Source organism: Triticum urartu, chromosome 2, assembly GCF_003073215.2.
Source record: "Triticum urartu cultivar G1812 chromosome 2, Tu2.1, whole genome shotgun sequence".
Lineage (NCBI taxonomy): Eukaryota > Viridiplantae > Streptophyta > Magnoliopsida > Poales > Poaceae > Triticum > Triticum urartu.
In genome coordinates this window covers 748833334-748856135 of record NC_053023.1, presented here as the reverse complement: position 1 = coordinate 748856135, position 22802 = coordinate 748833334, and the positions used below count along the sequence as shown (strand labels likewise).

Genomic DNA, 22802 nt, shown 5'->3' with positions numbered 1-22802 from the left:
ATAGGTGGCAATGTAGAGTAGCCCAACAACATACAACCACATACAGGCTCAGCTCTGTGGCCGGCATTGACGTTAGTGGTTGATTATTAGTGGCCCACCAACAGGACTGATCCTCCTACCATACCCTACCCCGCTGCCTTGCCTGCCGTGAGAATCATTGATCGATCTTATCTAGCAAGACATATTTCAGTTTTTTTAGGCTAAAACTACAAGATTTTGCAATGCTTTTTTGTTTGTCAGAGTTACAAGTGTTTACCTCATGCACGAATAGTTCTTCTACACAACGCAAAGTTGCAGAGTATTATATATTTCTGTAGCAACAAGTTAGTCTCATAGTTTACGTTTCTTTGCAAGCATATCCCACTACGTCCTCGTCGCGTATTCACTAATTTATCAGTGGAACGTGGTTGACGGCCCATTTCGCCTATTTATGAGAGCAGACCTGGTCACATGGTCCTGCGTAGTAATGAAGAAGATAAAGGAAATTTGTGGCGTGCCATGCAGCATAATTCAAGAGATAATTCAAACGATGATCAATGAGTGAGTACAATGGCGTTGCACGCACCTTTCTCCAGGCCCATTCTGCACCGATTTTCCACACACACGATTGATCTAGTTTTAAGGCACACCACGACTTTTCTCCACAGAAGGCCTATAAATGGCGGCACTTGGCGCCATAATGTATCAGGCACCACCAAGATCGATCATGAAGTCATACATGCCCACGGTACTGAGAGCCCCGAGGGTGGTGGCCATCCTGGCCATGGTTGTGGCGGCGGCACTCGCCACAGCCGTGGACGCCCAGCAGTGCGGCTCGCAGGCTGGCGGCGCGACGTGCGCAAACTGTCTCTGCTGCAGCAAATTCGGGTACTGCGGCAGCGGCGACGCCTACTGCGGAGCCGGCTGTCAGAGCCAGTGCAGCGGCTGCGGCCCCACCCCTCCCGGCCCCAGCCCCGGCGGGGGCGTGTCGTCCATCATCTCCAGGGACCTCTTCGAGCGGCTCCTCCTCCACCGCAACGACTGCCAAGAGGCCCGCGGGTTCTACACGTACGACGCCTTCCTCGCCGCCGCCGCCGCGTTCCCGTCATTCGGCACCACGGGGAGCACGGAGACGCGGAAGCGGGAGGTGGCGGCCTTCCTCGGGCAGACCTCCCACGAGACCACTGGCGGGTGGCCCGCGGCGCCCGATGGACCGTACGCCTGGGGCTACTGCTTCAAGCAGGAGCAGGGCTCGCCGGGAAGCTACTGCGAGCCAAAGCCGGAGTGGCCGTGCGTGTCGGGCAAGAAATACTACGGTCGCGGCCCCATCCAGCTCTCATGGAACTACAACTATGGCCCCGCGGGGCGTGCCATCGGGGTGGACCTGCTCAACAACCCGGACCTGGTCGCCACGGACGCGACGGTGTCGTTTAAGACGGCGTTATGGTTTTGGATGACGGCTCAGGCGAACAAGCCGTCGTCCCATGCCGTGATCACAGGCCAATGGACCCCATCGGGCACGGACAACGCTGCTGGCCGGGTGCCTGGGTATGGCGTCATCACCAACATCATCAACGGCGGGCTCGAGTGCGGTAGGGGGCAGGATGACCGTGTTGCTAACCGGATCGGGTTCTACAAGCGCTACTGCGATGTCCTCGGCGTTGGCTATGGTAACAACCTCGACTGCTACAACCAGAGGCCCTTCAACAGTGGGCTCTCGGTGGGGCTTGCGTCAGAGTAACAACATATCAAAACGATGAGTGAGTCCTCCATGCATGGATGTGTGAATGTGATCACCGATCAATAAGCTTGAGAAGTATTGTATGAGTAAATAAATGGATGAATAAATTTCCCATTGTTGTGTGAGTATAAATGGATGAATAAATTCCACATTTTTGTGTGAGTATCTCTTGACTTGATGTAGAGGTTAAAAATGTTGTCATCTTTATTAAAAACATGTCCTTTGATGTTTGTTGTTGTTGTTGATAAGGGACACACTTGACCCGACATTGATTGCCGGCATAATACTTGGATCTTGAGCATGTTGTGTGTTGGATATAAAGATATATAGATCTATGCAACCATGGTTTCAATTTCTTTTTGACCTTGGAAGTAACTTTTGCCAAACGGAATTGAGAGGTAGAAAGTTGAATTCTATGATAAATATGAGGTCAACACAAGTTCCTCGTCTTCTAATGAATTAGCAGGGTTTTGCCTATTTGGAGACACCAAGCGTCACCGAGAAGGGATTTCAGCCGGATTGTTTTATTTTGACATGACACCAGCATTGCGATGTCACCGCGATTCTACAACCTACTACACAAAAGGTGAGAGACGAGAGTCCCTGCCCTCCACCTCACAACACCAGGGCAACAGTCAAAACCAAAGGGAAGATGATATTGATCTTGTGGTGGCTACGATTAATATCTAAGGGGGTGTTCTCTAGAATTCAGGGGCAAAGCCATCATATAGAGGTTGGGTTCAGATGTACCCCACACAAACTTCATAAAATCCCATTATAATTAATCCTTATGTACTGATTATTACTACACTTTTGCTAAGGTACATGCCCCCCCCCCCCCCCCCCCCCCCCCCCCCCCCGCCCTCCGCGCTAAACACATTGATATCTGAGATCTCTCATACCCCTTCATAATAAAGGGTAGGATGATCTTTTCACCGTGGCGATATGCGGCCTGCGTACATATACGTGGCGCCCTTTTTTTCTCACGGCGCCCTTAGCTTTTTTTACTTTCTTTTTGAGAGTGCAACCGACGTGAATTAAACTCGAGACATCTTGATCTAAGGAGGACCACACTAACCAAATAAGACATCCTAATGATTGTGCCTATTTAATTCTTTTTTTTGTTTTCTTCTACTTGAGTTCACGGCTGGGTCGGCCCATTGTTGAACCGGTCATTTCATCACCATTTATTTTTCAATTTTTTTCTTTTATCTTTTTTTTTTCAAAAAATGCTCACATATAAAATATTGTTCCAAATTTTAAAAAAAGTTTGCGTTTCTTAATTTTATTCATAAAGTACAAATATTCGCATTAAAAAAATGTAAAGATATGTCAAAAAATTGTTCTTGTCTTTAAAAGTTGCTCAGAATGTCATAACATGAATGTATTTTAAAAAGAGCGAACGTAATTTTGAACACAGACATTTAAAATAAACACTACAAAATTTGAAATTTGAAGCAAAAATCACGAACATTATTTGAAAATGCAGAATGGTCGAAATCACAAAAAATTGGCATGGTGCCTTGGAATGGTGATACAAGGTCCTAGAAAAAAATTGGTCATTTGAACAATGTCAAAAAAAGGTACTCTGAGACGGGACCTTCCGCCCAAGCCGAACTTTTTTCCATTAAAATTTGTGAACATTTTCTTTAATTCGTTAACTTTGTTATCTATTTCATGAACTTTTTTCCATATCCAATAACTCTTTTCAACTTTTACAAACATTTTATAAAATCTCGTTTTTGTTTTAAATTCATAAATATTGTTTCTCAAAATTGATGATTTTCGAAACGGCGAATCGTTGGGCCATCTCAAGAGGCCCCCACTGGAAGTGATGCGTAGGCTTTTTCTATTATATTTTTCAGTTTTTCTTTTTCGTTAATTTCTTTTCCTTTTTCAACTTTATTATTCAGTTTAAAACCTGTTTTAGAATTTGAAATATTTCAGGAAAACCAAATTTTTTTATTGTTTTCAAAATTATAATAATGTTCTGGAATTTTAAAAAATGATCCCACTTTTGAATCTTTTGTTCAGAAATTGAATAAATTTTTTTGTTTAAAAAATGTTGATAAAATTTTAAAAAGTACGTGGTTTGCAATTTTTGTACTGCATCTATAATTGGAAATTTATTAACAATTTTGAAAAAAGTGTTCGTTTATAAAATTTTCATACATGATTAGAAATTCCAAAATTGTTGAAAAATTTCAAGAAATAATTCAGGTATAGGAAAATGTTCATGTTGATTGGTAATGACGGAAATTGCAAATAGCACAAAAGCCTTGCCCTACCGGCATACCCCAACCACTACCTTTGAACATGTTGTGTTTCTTGCGATGCATGAAATGATACCGCACTTTTCTAGTATGTGGGCATGCTCATGGGAAGCCTCCATGCAAAATTTGAAGGAATTCGGACACCGAACGCACGTTGTGTCACGTTCGGCGAGCGTTTTAGGTTTTTATTTCACCGTGAAAACCCTAGAAAATGCAAAAGATACAACATATACTATCAAAATAGCACATGCATGGGAATAAAAACAAATGGAAACAAAAATCATGAAAAAGGTATACTCCCTCCATTCCACAATGTAATGTCTATAGATTTTTGTGAAAGTCAAACTTTGCCAATTTTGACCAAGTATATAGAGAAAATTGTCTACATCTACAATACCAAACATGTACATTCTGAAAATATAACTCACGATGTATCCAGTGATGTGCATTTGGTATTCTAGATGTACCTACTTTTCTCTATAAACATGGTCAAAGTTTGTAATGTTTGATTTCTATAAAAATCTATAGGTACTACATTATGGAACGGAGGAAGTACTAGGTACATCATGAGTGTTTTTGCCTCTACCCATTTTAGCCACAAATAACATTCCTAGAGCCCTCACCAGAAAAAACAAAATCACTACTCAAAGGTGCACACAAATGACGAGACCTCCTAGTCTGCGCCACGAAGCAAACTGGCGCTCACCCCAGCAGCAGCATGGACCGGCCCGTCAAAGAGCACCAAATGTTCGAAAAAGACTGTTCCATATTGATTGCTCACTCTTTGACCAACTCACAGGTGGGCAGTGACCAATAACCCAGTTGATCGGTGACCATCAACTCAAATATTTCAAAAAATCCTAAAGAAATTCACAGAATTTGGAAACCTTCATAAATTTCAAAAAGTTTAGTAATTTTTAAAAAATAACAAAAAATTGAAAACAAAGTTCACAAATTTGAAATAGCTCATGAAAATGAAAACAACCATGAATTTCAAAAAGTTAACAAATTCAGATCAAAATTCATGAATTTTATTTCCGCCAAAAAAGTTCCCAAATTTGAAATAGTTTGCAGATTTGAATTTGCTAAAATAAAATAAATTTCATGAATTTGATAAAAATATTCGAATTATAAAAAGGTTTACCATTTGGAAAAATGAATAAAGAAATAGCAAAAATTAAAAAAGAGCTAACCTCGTGTCGAAAAACCCGAAAGAGAAACCGCCCAGACAAAACACCATTTTTAGGCAAAAATACATTACATGGGCCTGCCCTTTTTCTACCTAGTTTTCTTTCTTTAGGAAGGGGTGTGCGCCATTCACGAAAGTGCAATACCTGGGAGACGTCACTACTGGTGCGGGCCGGCCCTCCTTTTTTACAATTTGCTGCCGCGTGTGTGCACATTTGGAAGCATTTTTCAGAAATGCCTCAAAAGGTCCTGAGCATCCGAGGCGTTTTGGAAATCGCCGCAAAAGCTCTGACCATCGAAGGCGTCCTGAAAAAACGCTAAGATATGCCTTTCCCTTCGTGACTATAGCTAGCATTTTTTAGAAATGCCATGTTAGACTTTTGATGAAGGCATTTTTTGAGCCTTCAGAGGTATTTATTGATGCCTCCTAATCCCTACCATGCTGTAGTGCGTGTGGCATGCTGGCTCGCTTGGCCGGTCCATCTAACAAAGTTGAGAGCCATGTATCCCTTTTGCGCGAGGCATAGTTGGTCCCATGGAGTTTTATTTCACTCGAGTGGTCACTAGAAAGATTAAGTTGCTTTAGTGTAACATAAAGTAGTTCAAAATACCGCGGTTAGTTCTTTCGGAGGCGGTGTTTTTGTTCGTTTGCTTGGTGAGTTGTGATGGGTGCTAGGTTTCATGATGTGATTTAGCACACCCGTGACTGCCGCGTGGTCTCGGATGAGCAGGTCCTTCGACAGTGCTGGCAAAAATATCAGTTTTTGTAACATGGCTTCGACTGAGCAGGTCCTTCAATGACGCTGGCACCACACTGGTGCCTGCGGTACGGTCTGGGTTGATACATGGCAGCATAGCTCGCGGAGAGAAAAATGCATGCATCACGACCACGGCCAGGGGACATTGCTACAGTTGCATGTCCATTTTCAGTGGCCACGCAGCACCAGGACATTGCTACGGCAAACTTTCAGTGGTTCCGTGGGCGTGCGTGCATCATATGTACAGTCAAAATCAAGGATCCCAGCCATGCAGATGCATGGTTGTGCAACGGCGATGGTCCACATCACATACAACTGCCGGGTTGTGGAAAAAGGGTGATAACAACACATAAGTGGCGTCGTCTCGAGTTTCAGGGTGAAAGCCTAGGTCTTACCTCGGTTGGTTATACCTGACAATAGCGATACTTTATATCGTTATCTTGTTGAAGACATTGCTTAGATATACTCAGACTGGTTCTTCAAGGTGAAAATCCAGAGTCTGGCCTGGGTGTTTGGAACCGGTGACGTCGACACCTGAGCTTCGATCCCTTTCTTAAGGCATTGTTGTTAAAGTACCTCGTCATCCGCGTGGTGTCGTGAGATTGTTGGCGCGGGTATGATCATTGTTATAGTTTGTCGATTGCGAATCTGGTCCCTTGGGGGTTTTTCATTTTCTTTTCTCGCCTACACATAGATTTGGTCTTACATGACTTTGTTACCGGCATGTTTTTCTGTATGTGTGTTGATATTGGTTGTGTGCATCTTACCTATGTAGAGATTGGAGTGTTTGACAAAAAACTACCACTTTAAGGGTTTTTGTCCCACAAAACTACCACTTTTTAAAAAGTGGTCGAAAACTACCAAAAATTCTTAATTTTGTGACTAAAAACTACCACTTTCAGATAATAGCCAGTTTAAACGACTCAAACATGTTTACCGTTCAGTTGACCGTTATTACAGGTGGGGCCCACATGTCATTCTTCTTCCTCCTCTGTCTATTTTTTTTGGCATTTTCACAAACAGCTTCTATGCATGGGAGGGAAGGAGGTCAAACTCCGGTGACGCGCCCGCCGGGGAGACGCCCCTGCTGCTCCTGACCAAGGAAGATGGCCCAGGGGACGCCCCTTCCTCGCGCGCCCAGACCACCACCAAGGACGCCAGCGAGGTGCGCGCCTCCCCTGCCCGAGGTGCTTCGCCAAGGTGCTCGCGCTTCAGGAGCTGCTCGCCGTGGTGCTCGCACACTGCGGCCGAGCCTCGTGACGGGCGTGAGCCTGGACGTCCCATCCAGCGGATGGGAGGAGGGTGTTGCGGAGCTCCGACTCCCCGGCAGTCGTCGCCGGAGGCGAGAGGAAGGCCGGAGCCGTGGTGCTGCTGCTCCTTGCCGCTAACCACGAGCTCCAGCTCGAAGGGAGGCCGACGAGGGCGACGACAGCAGGGCCTAGAGCTTGCAGTACCTCGGCTTCGCGTGCGGCTGCGCGGGCTTCTCCTCCGAGGCCACCAGGCGCAGGGCGGCAAACGCCACAGCAGCATGAGGAGGCGGCTGGGCTCCGGCTGGAGGCAGCATATGGCGGCGGCGGAGCGATGTAGCCGGCGACGGTTGACCGCACGGTCCGCGATGCAGCACACGCGGGCGCGCAAGGAAGAGGACGCAGCACGCGCGGACGCGTCACCGGAGTTTGACCTCCTTCCCTCCAATGCACAGAAATTGTTTGTGAAAATGCCAAAGAAAGATAGAGAGAGGAGAAAGAAGAATGACGTGTGGGTCCCACCTATAATAATGGTCAACTGAATGGTCAACATGTTTAAATCGTTTAAACTAGCTATTATCTGAAAGTGGTAGTTTTTAGTCACAGAATTAAGAATTTTTGGTAGTTTTCGGCCACTTTTTAAAAAGTGGTAGTTATGTGGGACAAAAACCCTTAAAGTGGTAGTTTTTGTCAAACACTCTAGAGATTGGGTTTGTACTCTTTGGGTTTGTATTATCTTGATGCTTGAATTTGAGCTAATAAAATCCACCCTTTGTTGTAAATGGATCTAAGCGGTCGAGGGTACCCTCCCGCTTGAGCTTGTGGAGAAAAATCATGATGTTGGATTTTGGCTACTGAAACGGTACGTTAACTCAAATAGTTACTCTTTTGTTATCTGAGGAAATACACAAACTAATGTTTGAATGGTGTGTCTTGCCTACAAGTTTTTAACGGTTTTAAATGTTTGCCCAATAAAATATGAGTACCTCCAAGCCATTGCAAGAGAATACACACAAATATGGAATCTAATCGCTCAAATATGCGGTTGTTTTGGTATCAGTATGTCTCGAACATTCTGCCATGCCTTGTAGATCAGATCGTAGGACCAACATATCCTTGTTTCATTTAATGCTACGTACAGAAATATGAACTAGTTTCTGGTATGGCGTACACCTAGTATGTGGCTCTTAGTTCGATTTGGATCGCTGAATCATGTTTACATCAAGTGGAATCATATTCCGTGTAGGGCCGGTAATCAGAACCCATGGTTGCAATCTATACAGCTTGCTTACCCAACATTAATACTGATGGGATGAGATAACAAGATAACAACATATAACTAAAGCGAGCAAGAGATGCGGCGTCTCATCTCTATGTGCCCTCGTATTCCTATATATCTAGCTAGCTAGCTAAGTCCCATCCGAAGAAATTTTGTACTCCCTCCGTCCCAAAATATAAGAACATTTGTAACACTAGCATAGTATCAAAAACGTTCTTATATTCTGGGACAGAGGAAGTATTTAATATATCTTGCAAGATGACAATACGGCACTGTCACGTCTCTGTCGACCTACATATTCATACTTAGCAAGCCAAGTCCCAAGCATTTATATGATCTCTATTGGTAGGTTGCCTCTTCTTCTCATATCACTCACTTTTTTTTCTTATTATTAAAGAAAAACATATCTTATACTAAGGCGGGGTGTATCAAGATCTTTGGTATTTCCCCTAAAAGAAGGAACAAAATGAATAGGGGAACTTATAGAAAATGATGATAAAAACTTGCATAAAACTTAAAATATGCAAGAACAAGCATGGTAGTGCAGCTTTACGACAATACTATTATTTGCACCAATATTGTACAGAAATTGCATGTAGACGTCCATGTTATACTCAATTTTAAAATAATGGGTGGAGATAAATCATCTCTCGACACATCAAAGATTAATTGCATCAAACGGTGGTATTAGTATTCGCATCACTCAACATGCCCCACACCACACTAGCTGGAATCGATACATGCAACTCCATTCGGCTTATATACCATATGCAACTTTATCCTAAACTGAATTCAAAACATAGCTCGAACTTAAGTACATCTAGGACCCTCTAGGGGAGAAGTCTAAGACTCGTCACAACTAGGTTAACTAAACATTATCGTACACAAAAAAAGTTGGGTTGTAGTTTACAGTTAGATTATACACACTTGGACTATGTCTCTAGCAGTTGCCTATCCCGGGATCCCTGCAAAGAGACACGATTGGATATCACCTAGGGGTTCTTGCTACGGCACTCTACCTTAAATGATCATCTTCACGGTACACGCATGTGCCAAGCCACGCCCATTTTATTTGATACTTTGGCAGACATGGCAAAATTGGTGTTAATGTCTTGCTGGCACGGTGGCAGAAATGCTTATAGGGACTAGCAATCTTTTAGTTTATTCCAACACTTCAACACCATCTCACTACAACACCCTTCCAACACTTTCATTATTCCTTTTCTCCGTCCTGCCTAAGAGTATCTTCAATAGTTCATGTGTTACTTTGTTGGTAAAATTGTCTATGACATCGACCAATAACCCATCATACAATAGTTCGAATAGAGTATCTAAGTTGCCCAATAGAAGGTGGGAGAAAAGTATAAATTTACTCTCTATTAATTTATACCTTAGAACTTGTACAAAGATCTATTGGTTCAGGTGCATATATAAAACCTTGATTTCTTTCTTTGTTTATTTATGCACCACATCATTACATGTTCATTGTGATAAATGTTACCAGCAACCATCATATAACCATTAGAAATGACCTAAATATCCCATCAAAAGTACAACATTGCCACTGTTTTGTCTTCGAATTCTCCGCTCACATTAGTGGAGGTAACTAGTAGTTAGACTGTTGATTCAGGACGGTTCTAATCTCCCATCAAATGGCCATTTTCGTAGATGGTACGTGGTGTTAGAATAACAATATGGATTGACAAAAGATTATTTAGCAAAAGAGACTAGGAGTGTCTGAGAAAAATGATTCCAGTGCAATACTCTTTTCCATACTGACAAAAACTTCTAGATATCATTAACTATTTTTCTTCACTGCCACACATAGCCATGTATCTTTAGTACTACAAAAATGAAATGGCCAAAGAGACTAGTAGTTTTGGTAATTTGTCTTCGCAAGAAAAAAAGATGTTCTCCTGAAGTAGTTCAGTCCTGGAAGTTTATTCGCTTGATCGTTAGAACACCTTTTTAACGTAATTGGTCGCTAGAAATAAATAGTCTGTGTATGGGATATCCTTTCTCACATTTTAGAGATCCCCCCACTGAACGGTCAATTTTTTATTGCATCATTTATTAGTTTGAGTATTTTTAGAAGCACTTCAATAGTTCATGTGTTGCTTTGTTGGTAAAATTGTCTATGATATCAACCAATAACCCATGACTATCTCTAAGTTGCCCAGTAGAAGGTAGGAGAAAAAAAAGTAAATTTGCTCTCTATTTATACCTCAGAGCTTGTGCAAAAATAATGGTTCATGTATACATATGGAACCTTGATTTCTTTTAAATTGTTTATTTCTGCGCCACATCATTATATGTGCCTTGTCATAAATGTTACCAGCAACCAGCGTATAACCATTGGAGATGACCCAAAGGTCTCATCAAAAGAACAGCAATGTAACTGTCGTGTCTTTTAGACATCGCTACTCACATTAGTGGAGGAAAATGCTAAGACAACTCTGTTGATTCTGGAAGGGTCTAGTATCCCATCAAATAGCCATTTTATACACCCGCAAAAAAATAGCCATTTTATAGATGGTCAGTTTTATTGGAATAAATATATGTGTGGATGTGACGCCCCCAATTCAATCGTACACTAATCATGCACGCAAACGTGTACGATCAAGATCAGGGACTCACGGGAAGATATCACAACACAACTCTAAAACATAAATAAGTCATACAAGCATCATAATACAAGACAGTGGCCTCGAGGGTTCGAATACAAGTGCTCGATCATAGACGAGTCAGCGGAAGCAACAATATATGAGTACAGACATAAGTTAAACAAGTTTGCCTTAAGAAGGCTAGCACAAACTGGGATACAGATCGAAAGAGGCGCAGGCCTCCTGCCTGGGATCCTCCTAAACTACTCCTGGTCGTCGTCAGCGGGCTGCACGTAGTAGTAGGCACCTCCAGTGTAGTAGGAGTCGTCGTCGACGGTGGCGTCTGGCTCCTGGACTCCAGCATCTGGTTGCAACAACCAGAAGAAAGGAAAGAGGGAAAAGGGGGAAGAAAGCAACCGTGAGTACTCATCCAAAGTACTCGCAAGCAAGGAGCTACACTACATATGCATGGGTATATGTGTAAAGGGCCATATCGGTGGACTGAACTGCAGAATGCCAGAATAAGAGGGGGATAGCTAATCCTGTCGAAGACTACGCTTCAGGCAGGCTCCGTCTTGCAGCATGTAGAAGAGAGTAGACTGAAGTCCTCCAAGTAGCATCGCATAGCAATAATCCTACCCCGCGATCCCCTCCTCGTCGCCCTGTTAGAGAGCGATCACCGGGTTGTATCTGGCACTTGGAAGGGTGTGTTTTATTAAGTATCTGGTTCTAGTTGTCATAAGGTTAAGGTACAACTCCAAGTCGTCCTGTTACCGAAGATCATGGCTATTCGAATAGATTAACTTCCCTGCAGGGGTGCACCACATAACCCAACACGCTCGATCTCATTTGGCCGGACACACTTTCCTGGGTCATGCCCGGCCGCGGAAGATCAACACGTCGCAGCCCCACCTAGGCCAACAGAGAGGTCAGCATGCCGGTCTAAATCTAAGCGCACAGGGGTCTGAGCCCATCGCCCTTAGCACACCTGCACGTCGCGAACGCGGCCGGAAGCAGACCTAGCCTAGCAGGCATTCCAGTCCAATCCGGCGCGCGCCACTCAGTCGCTGACGTCACGAAGGATTCGGCTGATACCACGACGTCGAGTGCCCATAACTTTCCCACGTAGTTGGTTAGTGCGTATAGACCAAATGGCCAGACTCAGATCAAATACCAAGATCTCGTTAAGTGTGTTAAGTATCCGCGAACGCCGACATGGCCAGGCCCACCCCTCTCCTAGGTGGTCTCAACCTGCCCTGTCGCTCCGCCACAAAGTAACAGTCGGGGGCCGTTGGGAACCCAGGCCCACCACTACCTGGGTGGAACCACCTGCCCCTTCAGCCCCCATCTCCGAACAGTATCACAGGTAATGTAACAGTGTAAAGTATATAGTATATGCCCGTGATCACCTCCCGAAGTGATCACGGCCCAGTAGTATAGCATGGCAGACGGACAAGAATGTAGGGCCACTGATGGAACACTAGCATCCTATACTAAGAAGTAGGATAGCAGGTAAGGGTAACAACTGTAGCAACAATGACAGGCTATGCATCAGAATAGGATTAATCCGAAAGCAGTAACATGCTACACTACTCTAATGCAAGCAGTATAGAGAAGGAATAGGCGATATCTGGTGATCAAGGGGGGGGGCTTGCCTGGTTGCTCTGGCAAGAAAAGGGTTCATCGTCGATGTAGTCGTACTCGGTGGCATCAGCGCCGGTCTCGGGGTCTACCGGGGAAGAAGAGGGGGGAAGAAATAGTAAATACGGAGCAAACAAAGCATCACAAAACATAACGAGGCAATACGCGGTGCTAGGTATGCCCTAACGCGGTAGGAAGTGATACCGACGAAGGGGGGAAACATCCGGGAAAGTATCCCCGGTGTTTTGTGTTTTCGGACAGATAAACCGAAGGTGAAATGTTGCAGGTTTGCTATGCCAGGGATGTGTGGCGGGCGAACGGGCTGCGTAACCGGATTCGTCTCGTTGTTCGAGCAACTTTCATGTACAAAGTTTTTCCATCCGAGCTACGGTTTATTTTATATTAATTTTAAAAGGTTTAATCAATTTTTAGAATTACTAAATTAATTTAATTCGAAAATTAATTAATGCATCAGCATGATGTCAGCAGTCAACGTTGACCGTTGACCTGGTCAACCTGACAGGTGGGTCCCACCTGTTAGGGACGGTTTAGCTAATTAACAGTAGTTATTTAGGTTAATTAACTATTAGGTTAACTAAACACAATTAATTAATTAATATTTGTATTTTTTTTAATTCCTTTTTTACATCTTTTTTTAAAACGTTCTCGCGGTGGGGCCCCTATGTCATAGGCCCCTAGGGGCCTAGCGGGCGTGCGGGGGCCCAGCCCGAACAGGCGCCGTTGCGGGAGCGAGCGCCGGTAGCGGGCGTCGGGCGGCGTAGGAGCAGCGGGGAGTGGCAAGGGTTGCGGGCGCGCTGGAGCAGACGAGCAGCGGAGCGTCGAGTAGGGGGCAGACGGCACGCGGCGACGGCGCGATGGAGCGAGGCGAAGGGTGCGGGCAGGCGCGGTTGCGCGCTGTGGCGCGGCGACGGACTAGCAGAGGCGAGGCTCGGTGCAGCGGGCGCGACGACAGCATGGCGCGCGTGGCTGCGGGGCGCGGCCTTCGGCGCAGCAAGGCGCCAAGTGCGGCGGCTAGGCGCGAGCAGAAGGGCTCATGCGGGTGCCGACGAGGAAAGGGCAGGAGGGAGGCAACCCACCGTGCGAGGCCGTGGCGGACAGGGTAGCGCACGAGGGAGGCGGCCAGGGTCGGCTGGGCGCGGAGTTGGGCGCGCAGGCGTGTCGTGCCCGGCAAACGGCGCTGGGCAAAGAGGAAAAAGGGGGAGGACGGCGGCTCACCGGGCCCTGCAGATGTGCGTACGCGGGCTCGGGGAGGAGGACGAGGACGAGCAAGGTTGAGGCAGCGGTGCTCCGGGGAGGTGGTCCGGCGAGGAGGAGGATGGGGAAGCGCGGCGCTTGGCGATCCGACGAGGACCAGGCGGCGGCGACGTGGTCCAACGACGAGATCTGGGGGGGCGGCGTCGGGCTTGCAGGGAGGGCGCCGTTGCCCCCCGATCCAGATCAGGGGAGAGGGAGGAGGGGGGTCGTGGGGGGAAGTGGGGGTAGCGGTTAGGGTTTTCCTGGGGGTGGGGGGCCATATAGGCGAGGCGCGGGATGGGCCGGCTGGCATGTGGATGGGTCGAGGCCCAGTGGGGGGGAAGGCCTTTTCTGTTTTTATCTCCTTTTGTTCTATTTTTGTTTATTATTCTTTTACTGTTTTCTGTTTTATTTTAGTTCCTCTTTTACTTTAGTTTTATAAACTATAAAAGTAGTCCCTAGTTTAGTGTTAGTAAATAGCTACTGCCACATAAGTTTGGGCAACAAAATAAAATAGTTTAATATTTTATTTATTGTAAAAGGCATTCAACTAATTTTTTTGCTACTCTTTAAAACATTTTAGAGTATTTACACTTTTATAAAAGTGTGGTTTCTCCACCATACTTACTTATGCATTACTTGGCTCACTCCGAACATCTTAGTTTTAATATTTGAAAACTTTTATTGTTTGCTTGATTTTGAATTTGAATTCGAACCGTTTTCGAACTAACGCGAGATTAGCAACAGTAATCGAGGTGACGTGGCATCATTAGCAGAGGGTTACTGTAGCTTAAATACCCGGGCGTCACAATTCTCCTCCACTACAAGAAATCTTGTCCCGAAATTTAAGAGGGGAGTGATGGGGAAGGAATTTGGTTACGAAATTCTAACGAGTCTTCTCGGTCTTGGTTGCTCTTCTCGAAGCGGTCGATCCATTACGTTGATGTCTCCATTTCTCTGCTTCATGTCATCATGATGAAGTCGTCCTTTTCTTTGGGAACTCCAACGTACTTACGAATAGGTAAGGGGCAGCTCGGCTACGATAGAATGCTTATGAGGGAAACAATCTGGGGTTAACCCATGAATGAGCATAATACTATCTCTCGAGTTGAACATATAAAATACATCGAGAGTAAGGTACGAAGGTACAATAAGAGGTTCCAAGCGGATAGATAGTTGCTCGAAGTCTGAACCAGAGTGAGAAAGGGGTTCAGAGCAGCGAGAGTAAGTATTGTGTCTGATACCAGAATAGAGCACTAGGAAGGTGGCCCGTGAATTAAATACGAAGCTAAGCGTGGGGAATAACCATTAGTAACAGGGTTGTACAGGAGAGTCAGGTTTCGATCCTTTGGAACTGTGGGTTATGGGCCCACCTTGTGGTTAAAAGTAGGAAAAGCGTTGATATCTTGCACGGTCATGATAGCAAGACATGTCAGAGGGTAGCCTATCAGTTATGTTGGCAACAATGTCGATACCAAGGGCGAGGGACGAAGAGAACCATTTTCCTGCTCGTCGAACGAGGCGGACCAATAGGCAAAGTTCTCGTCCATCGGTGGTTGCCAGAAGGTCATCAACAATAGTAACAGGGTCTTGCTGACAGAACTGTACACCGAGGGGTTTACATAAGTAGGAGAATATTACTGCTTAGAACATATAGATCACAAGAAAGTTTAATACAAATAATGGAAAGGAAAATATGATTATCAAAGTAAACAAAACAATGGAAAGGAAAATGTGTTTAAGCACATATTTCAGGGATATATCCTTCCCAAGGACAAGCGGGGCATGATATCCGTGGCAGGATACAATGAAGAAAACCTTTTAGATAAGGGCATAGAAATTTCATGACATTACCCATACAACGGTGTTTGGATAATTGAGCAAGAAACATTTAGCATTGGGCTTCAAATGTTCTTGTTGAAAAACGGAGTACCATAGACATGCTTCGAGATAGCATTCACATGGTCTTCAAGCAAATGTCGTACTTTGGATACGCGAAGGATTCATCAGGAACAACTTGTAGAGTAAGTCTTACAGTTTCCTCATGGAAGAATGGATAACATTGCTAAAGGGAACTATAACAATAGGGCCTCCGGCCAGGTGGGCTAGGTATGACATCACCTTACCGAGTCATATAAAGACCAATGTTATAACTCTTGGAAATATGTTCCAACCATCGTATTTGACCGAGGTTCAGATCCGATTGGTGTCAGGATACCTCCGACTTAGGATGCCAGAGAAGAAAAGGTGCAACACAAATTGACGAGATGTCAATGTAAGATTCTCGGGAAATGTACTATGGAAGCGAGTTTCGAAACAAGAGTTCATCATTAAACCAAGGAGAGGATGAGGAGGTGGCTGATTGACTCAGCGACAATTCATTGAGAGTTTCAAAAGATGGATTTCCACACTTATGTGTACAAGGAGACAACATTAGCTAGATCAAATGACTTGATGATGTATGCTCGAGGAAAACATACATAGTTAAACATTGGTTGAAATGTGCACCCGAAATATGGGCTAGGTAGCACGATCAATGTTCGAGTGATGATTCAATAAGCCATAGATGTAGAATGAAACTATAGACCAATAACTTCAAAGCAATGGGGTTGCTAGAAATTTAGAATTTACACATCACAGACCATTTGTTGGTATTCCGGTTGGAACACGGGGGCCATGAAAAGAATGGTGATGGTGTGAAGCATCACTTGCATCAATAATTCATAAGAGGTGGTGAAATTCTCACGACATACTTGACATAAAAGAAGGTAATATTCCAAGGTAAAGAAGAACAAACACTGGATAGCAAGGAACTCAAGGTATAACACCAAACATGAACAAGCTTGTGTTGGTGGGAAGGCAATAAAGTGGTCGATGATAACACAGATCATCAAGGGCAAGGATGGTATTTCTCATCATGAACTCAATTGATATCCTGGAAGAGCTCATAATGTTGATGATGACCACGACACATTTGTCGAGAGATTTCATGAAGATGTAATCAATCAGCGATGACATCAAGTCAAAGGAATGATGAAGCGGAAGGTTATTGGAACCATGGGTAGGACACAAACTTGAAATCAAGCTTGTTGTTCAAGGCAAACTGATATGACGAGGAAGATCGACGTAAGCTTAGCTCATCGTCGAAAATTTGTGCTCCAGGAAGGACCAGGTAGCACAGTTAGAAGTTTGCACGATAATGATATAGCCGATAAGGCTAGGAATGACTTGAAGGATTGTTAAACTCGTAAGCAACGAAAATTACTTAAGAGTTATTGAATCGGAGTGCGGAATCGATTCACTTATCGGTGTTCTCAGTCGACAAACAACCCAGAACCCATGAAGTGACAAAGACAAGGTAAGGTAGTACTTCATCAAAGTTTATAAGATGTAGTGCAATGGCAAGATATCCTCGAGATACCAAGGGTAATACTAGATGAAAGATCAAATTAAAGGTTGGACTGGTGTATTGATCCATAGAAGACAAGTGCTTAAACTTGCCCGAGAAATGGGATCAAAGAAGAACATATGGTCAGAACCACAATTGCAAAGGATCAATTCACCGATACCAATGGATATTATATCAAGGAAATGGTTATTATTACAAGAAGCTTCCATGATAGGATCTACATCGTGTCCATGGGCATGAACACAAGGTTCAAGGTCGACTCCCACTTCCTCAATCCATAACCTTCCATTCACCTCTCGTATTTTCGAAATTGACATTAGTTGTTGAAAGTTTTACCTGGTGCAATACCAGATAAGTATGACCCGTAAAATCTTTCGGGATCACACAGATTAAGGAAGGCATAGGTTCAACCCATCGGGGCATCGTGGAAACATATACCACAAGCTTCAATAGTAAATAGCACCAGCTCAAAAGCAGAGCATGGTTGGCCAAATCAAGGAATAGGATTTACCAAAGGAATTAGGTATCAGGGAAAGAACTTGCAAAGTGATTGAATATGAAGGACGTTATCGGATAAAATCCAACAGGGTTCTGATAGTCCATAAAGGATCTGATGTGAGTATCGGCACACAACCAGGGGAAGAATCAATGCAAAGACCTTGGATTATAGAAACAACTGAGTAATTTAGAGCTCAATTGCAAAGGAATTATGATTTACAAAGCGAAGGATCAGAAGCAGACGCTCTGATCAAGGATGGATAAGTTCATTAGACATAGGGGCACAATCAACGACAATTTGATTGGCGAGAACCAGCTCACGTTTAAAATGACGTCTGAGCCGGCAGGATGAATTCTAAGATCTGATTGAGGATTGCGAGCATTCGCAACAAATTAAATCAACGGACTCAAAATGATAATGACAAGAGATGCCAATAAGATTACGAGACTTATGGGATTAACCATAATGCAAGCAAGTAAGAATTTCAAGAGCAAGAGGATGCTCAGGATTTTTGGAAGATCGAATGGTATTTCGAAAACTTTTGTGAAACACATGAACAACTAGAAAAGAGCGGATACTCGATAAGTGTGAAGAATTATCCGTAAGGGTATTCATGAGGCAAGAACTGTAAAGCAATAAGCTCAAAGGATTCTTGGAACAACGGAGAGCGGTTCGGGGCATCTTGTATTAACAAGATCAACTTGGAATAAAATTAAGAACGACGGGTGTAAGTACTTATCCATAGGGATAAATCAGTGGTAGGGAATTGCAAAAGCAACGAGCACAAAGTCTCGAGAACACCGGAGAGTATCTTCGAAATCCTTCGGTGCACCAAGCAATCATCTGGAGTGAGGGCTCTCCGGGAGGAAGTAGTTACGAGAACCTAGAGTCAGAGTTAGTAAAATCATTTCACCCGAATAGAAGAGAGGTCAGAGTCCCAGAGTATAGGTCGAGGAATAAAAGATCCTAATACCACCCAATGGCGATGTGTGCCCGTAAGACACACAGCCATGTTAGTAAAAGTTTTGCAATGTCTAGACTCGACTTCGGCCAAGGAATTAGGAAGGGGGATTCCTACAGGCAGTCGGCTCTGATACCAACTTGTGACGCCCCCAATTCAATCGTACACTAATTATGCACGCAAACGTGTACGATCAAGATCAGGGACTCACGGGAAGATATCACAACACAACTCTAAAACATAAATAAGTCATACAAGCATCATAATACAAGCCAGTGGCCTCGAGGGCTCGAATACAAGTTCTCGATCATAGACGAGTCAGCGGAAGCAACAATATCTGAGCACAGACATAAGTTAAACAAGTTTGCCTTAAGAAGGCTAGCACAAACTGGGATACAGATCGAAAGAGGCGCAGGCCTCCTACCTGGGATCCTCCTAAACTACTCCTGGTCGTCGTCAGCGGGCTGCACGTAGTAGTAGGCACCTCCAGTGTAGTAGGAGTCTTCGTCGACGGTGGCGTCTGGCTCCTGGACTCCAGCATATGGTTGCGACAACCAGAAGAAAGGAAAGAGGGGAAAAGGGGGAAGAAAGCAACCGTGAGTACTCATCCAAATTACTCGCAAGCAAGGAGCTACACTACATATGCATGGGTATATGTGTAAAGGGCCATATCGGTGGACTGAACTGCAGAATGCCAGAATAAGAGGGGGATAGCTAATCCTGTCGAAGACTACGCTTCAGGCAGCCTCCGTCTTGCAGCATGTAGAAGAGAGTAGACTGAAGTCCTCCAAGTAGCATCGCATAGCAATAATCCTACCCGGCGATCCCCTCCTCATCGCCCTGTTAGAGAGCAATCACCGGGTTGTATCTGGCACTTGGAAGGGTGTGTTTTATTAAGTATCTAGTTCTAGTTGTCATAAGGTTAAGGTACAACTCCAAGTCGTCCTGTTACCGAAGATCACGGCTATTCGAATAGATTAACTTCCCTGCAGAGGTGCACCACATAACCCAACACGCTCGATCTTATTTGGCCGGACACACTTTCCTGGGTCATGCCCGGCCGCGGAAGATCAACACGTCGCAGCCCCACCTAGGCCAACAGAGAGGTCAGCACGCCGGTCTAAACCTAAGCGCACAGGGGTCTGGGCCCATCGCCCTTAGCACACCTGCACGTTGCGAATGCGGCCGGAAGCAGACCTAGCCTAGCAGGCGTTCCAGTCCAATCCGGCGCGCGCCACTCAGTCGCTGATGTCACGAAGGCTTCGGCTGATACCACGACGTCGAGTGCCCATAACTTTCCCACGTAGTTGGTTAGTGCGTATATACCAAATGGCCAGACTCAGATCAAATACCAAGATCTCGTTAAGCGTGTTAAGTATCCGCGAACGCCGAAAGGGCCAGGCCCACCCCTCTCCTAGGTGGTCTCAACCTGCCCTGTCGCTCCGCCACAAAGTAACAGTCGGGGGCCGTCGGGAACCCAGGCCCACCACTACCTGGGTGGAACCACCACCTGCCCCTTCAGCCCCCATCTCCAACAGTATCACAGTAATGTAACTGTGTAAAGTATATAGTATATGCCCGTGATCACCTCCCGAAGTGATCACGGCCCAGTAGTATAGCATGGCAGACGGACAAGAATGTAGGGCCACTGATGGAACACTAGCATCCTATACTAAGAAGTAGGATAGCAGGTAAGGGTAACAACTGTAGCAACAATGACAGGCTATGCATCAGAATAGGATTAATCCGAAAGCAGTAACATGCTACACTACTCTAATGCAAGCAGTATAGAGAAGGAATAGGCGATATCTGGTGATCAAGGGGGGGGGCTTGCCTGGTTGCTCTGGCAAGAAAAGGGTTCATCGTCGATGTAGTCGTACTCGGTGGCAGGCATCAGCGCCGGTCTCGGGGTCTACCGGGGAAGAAGAGGGGGGAAGAAACAGTAAATACAGAGCAAACAAAGCATCACAAAACATAACGAGGCAATACGCGGTGCTAGGTATGCCCTAACGCGGTAGGAAGTGATACCGACGAAGGGGGAAACATCCGGGAAAGTATCCCCGGTGTTTTGCGTTTTCGGACAGATAAACCGGAGGTGAAATGTTGCAGGTTCGCTATGTAGGGATGTGTGGCGGGCGAACGGGCTGCATAACCGAATTCGTCTCATCATTCTGAGCAACTTTCATGTACAAAGTTTTTCCATCCGAGCTACGGTTTATTTTATATTAATTTTAAAAGGTTTAATCAATTTTTAGAATTACTAAATTAATTTAATTCAAAAATTAATTAATGCATCAGCATGATGTCAGCAGTCAACGTTGACCGTTGACCTGGTCAACCTGACAACCCGTCAGGGACGGTTTAGCTAATTAACAGTAGTTATTTAGGTTAATTAACTATTAGGTTAACTAAACACAATTAATTAATTAATTAATTAATATTTGTATTTTTTAATTCCTTTTTTACATCTTTTTTTAAAACGTTCTCGGGGTGGGGCCCCTTTGTCATAGGCCCCTGGGGGCTTAGCGGGCGTGCGGTTCACGGGCGTGCGGGTGCCCAGCCCGAACAGGCGCCGTTGCGGGAGCTAGCGCCGGTAGCGGGCGTCGGGCGGCGTAGGAGCAGCGGGGAGTGGCAAGGGTTGCGGGCGCGCTGGAGCAGACGAGCAGCGGAGCGGCGAGTAGGGGGCAGGCGGCGCGCGGCGACGGCGACGGCGCGGTGGAGCGAGGCGAAGGGTGCGGGCAGGCGCGGTCGCGTGCTATGGCGCGGCGACGAACTAGCAGAGGCGAGGCTCGGTGCAGCGGGCGCGGCGACGGCATGGCGCGCGTGGCTGCGGGCGCGGCCTTCGGCGCAGCAAGGCGCCAAGTGCGGCGGCTAGGCGCGAGCAGAAGGGCTCGTGCCGGTGCCGGCGAGGAAAGGGCAGGAGGGAGGCGGCCCAATGTGCGAGGCCGTGGCGGACGGGGTAGCGCACGAGGGAGGCGGCCAGGGTCGGGTGGGCGCGGAGTTGGGCGCGCAGGCGTGTCGTGCGCGGCAAACGGCGCTGGGCAAAGAGGAAAAAGGGGGAGGACGGCGGCTCACAGGGCCCTGTAGATGTGCGTACGCGGGCTTGGGGAGGAGGACGAGGACGGGCGAGGTTCAGGCGGCGGTGCTCCGGGGAGGTGGTCCGGCGAGGAGGAGGATGGGGAAGCGCCGCGCTTGGCGATCCGACGAGGACCAGGCGGCGGCGACGTGGTCCAATGACGAGATCTGGGGGGCGCGGCGTCGGGCTTGCAGGGAGGTGACGTGGGGAGGCGACCGTTTTCGAACTAACACAAGATTAGCAACAGTAATCGAGGTGACGTGGCATCATTAGCAGAGGGTTACTGTAGCTTAAATACCCGGGCGTCACAGTGGACACACTGGGTTATTCGGCACAAAATTGATAGGGCCCGAAAGAGAACTGAGTCCATTACAATACTTCCTTCCATACTTCATGAAAACTTCTAGGCATCACCAAATGTTTTTCTTCCCTGCCGCACCTAACTGTGTATCTTTTATATTAAAAATACCAAATGGTCAGAGACACTACTAGATTTGATAATTCATCTTTGAAAGAAATAAAAAAATTCTTTCCTTGAAGTAGTTCACTCCTGGAAGGATGTTCGTTTGATCGTTAGGAACATATTTTAAGTGTGATTGGTCGCTAGAAATAAAAATTTTGTGTTTTTGTGTTATCTTTTTCCAAATTCTAGAGATCCTCCAACTGAACGGTCATTTTGTTATTGCATCACTCGTTAGTTGAGTATTTATAAGAGCATATCAATAGTTCATGTTTTACTTTGTTTGTAAATTGTCTATGACATCAACCAATAACCCATTATATACTCAAACAGTGTGTGTCTAAGTTATCCAATAGAAGGTAGGACAGAGAGTGTCTATGAGATCAACCAATAAAAATATAGTATGGTCTCTATATATACCTCAGATCTTGTGC

General features: G+C 45.5%; 1 protein-coding gene across 1 annotated transcript; it reads left to right on the top strand.

Moving 5' to 3' along the window:
* Window positions 1-643: 643 nt before the first annotated feature.
* On the top strand, window positions 644-1885 carry LOC125540471 (26 kDa endochitinase 1-like). Its single transcript, XM_048704088.1, has one exon. The coding sequence runs from the start codon at window positions 659-661 to the stop codon at window positions 1718-1720; it is 1062 nt and encodes a 353-aa protein (XP_048560045.1). The 5' UTR covers window positions 644-658; the 3' UTR covers window positions 1721-1885.
* The last annotated feature ends 20917 nt before the right edge of the window (window positions 1886-22802 follow it).

Coding starts and splice junctions, on each gene's coding strand:
- LOC125540471 (XM_048704088.1), top strand. CDS start 659: ATGGCGGCACTTGGCGCCATAATGTATCAGGCACCACCAAGATCGATC.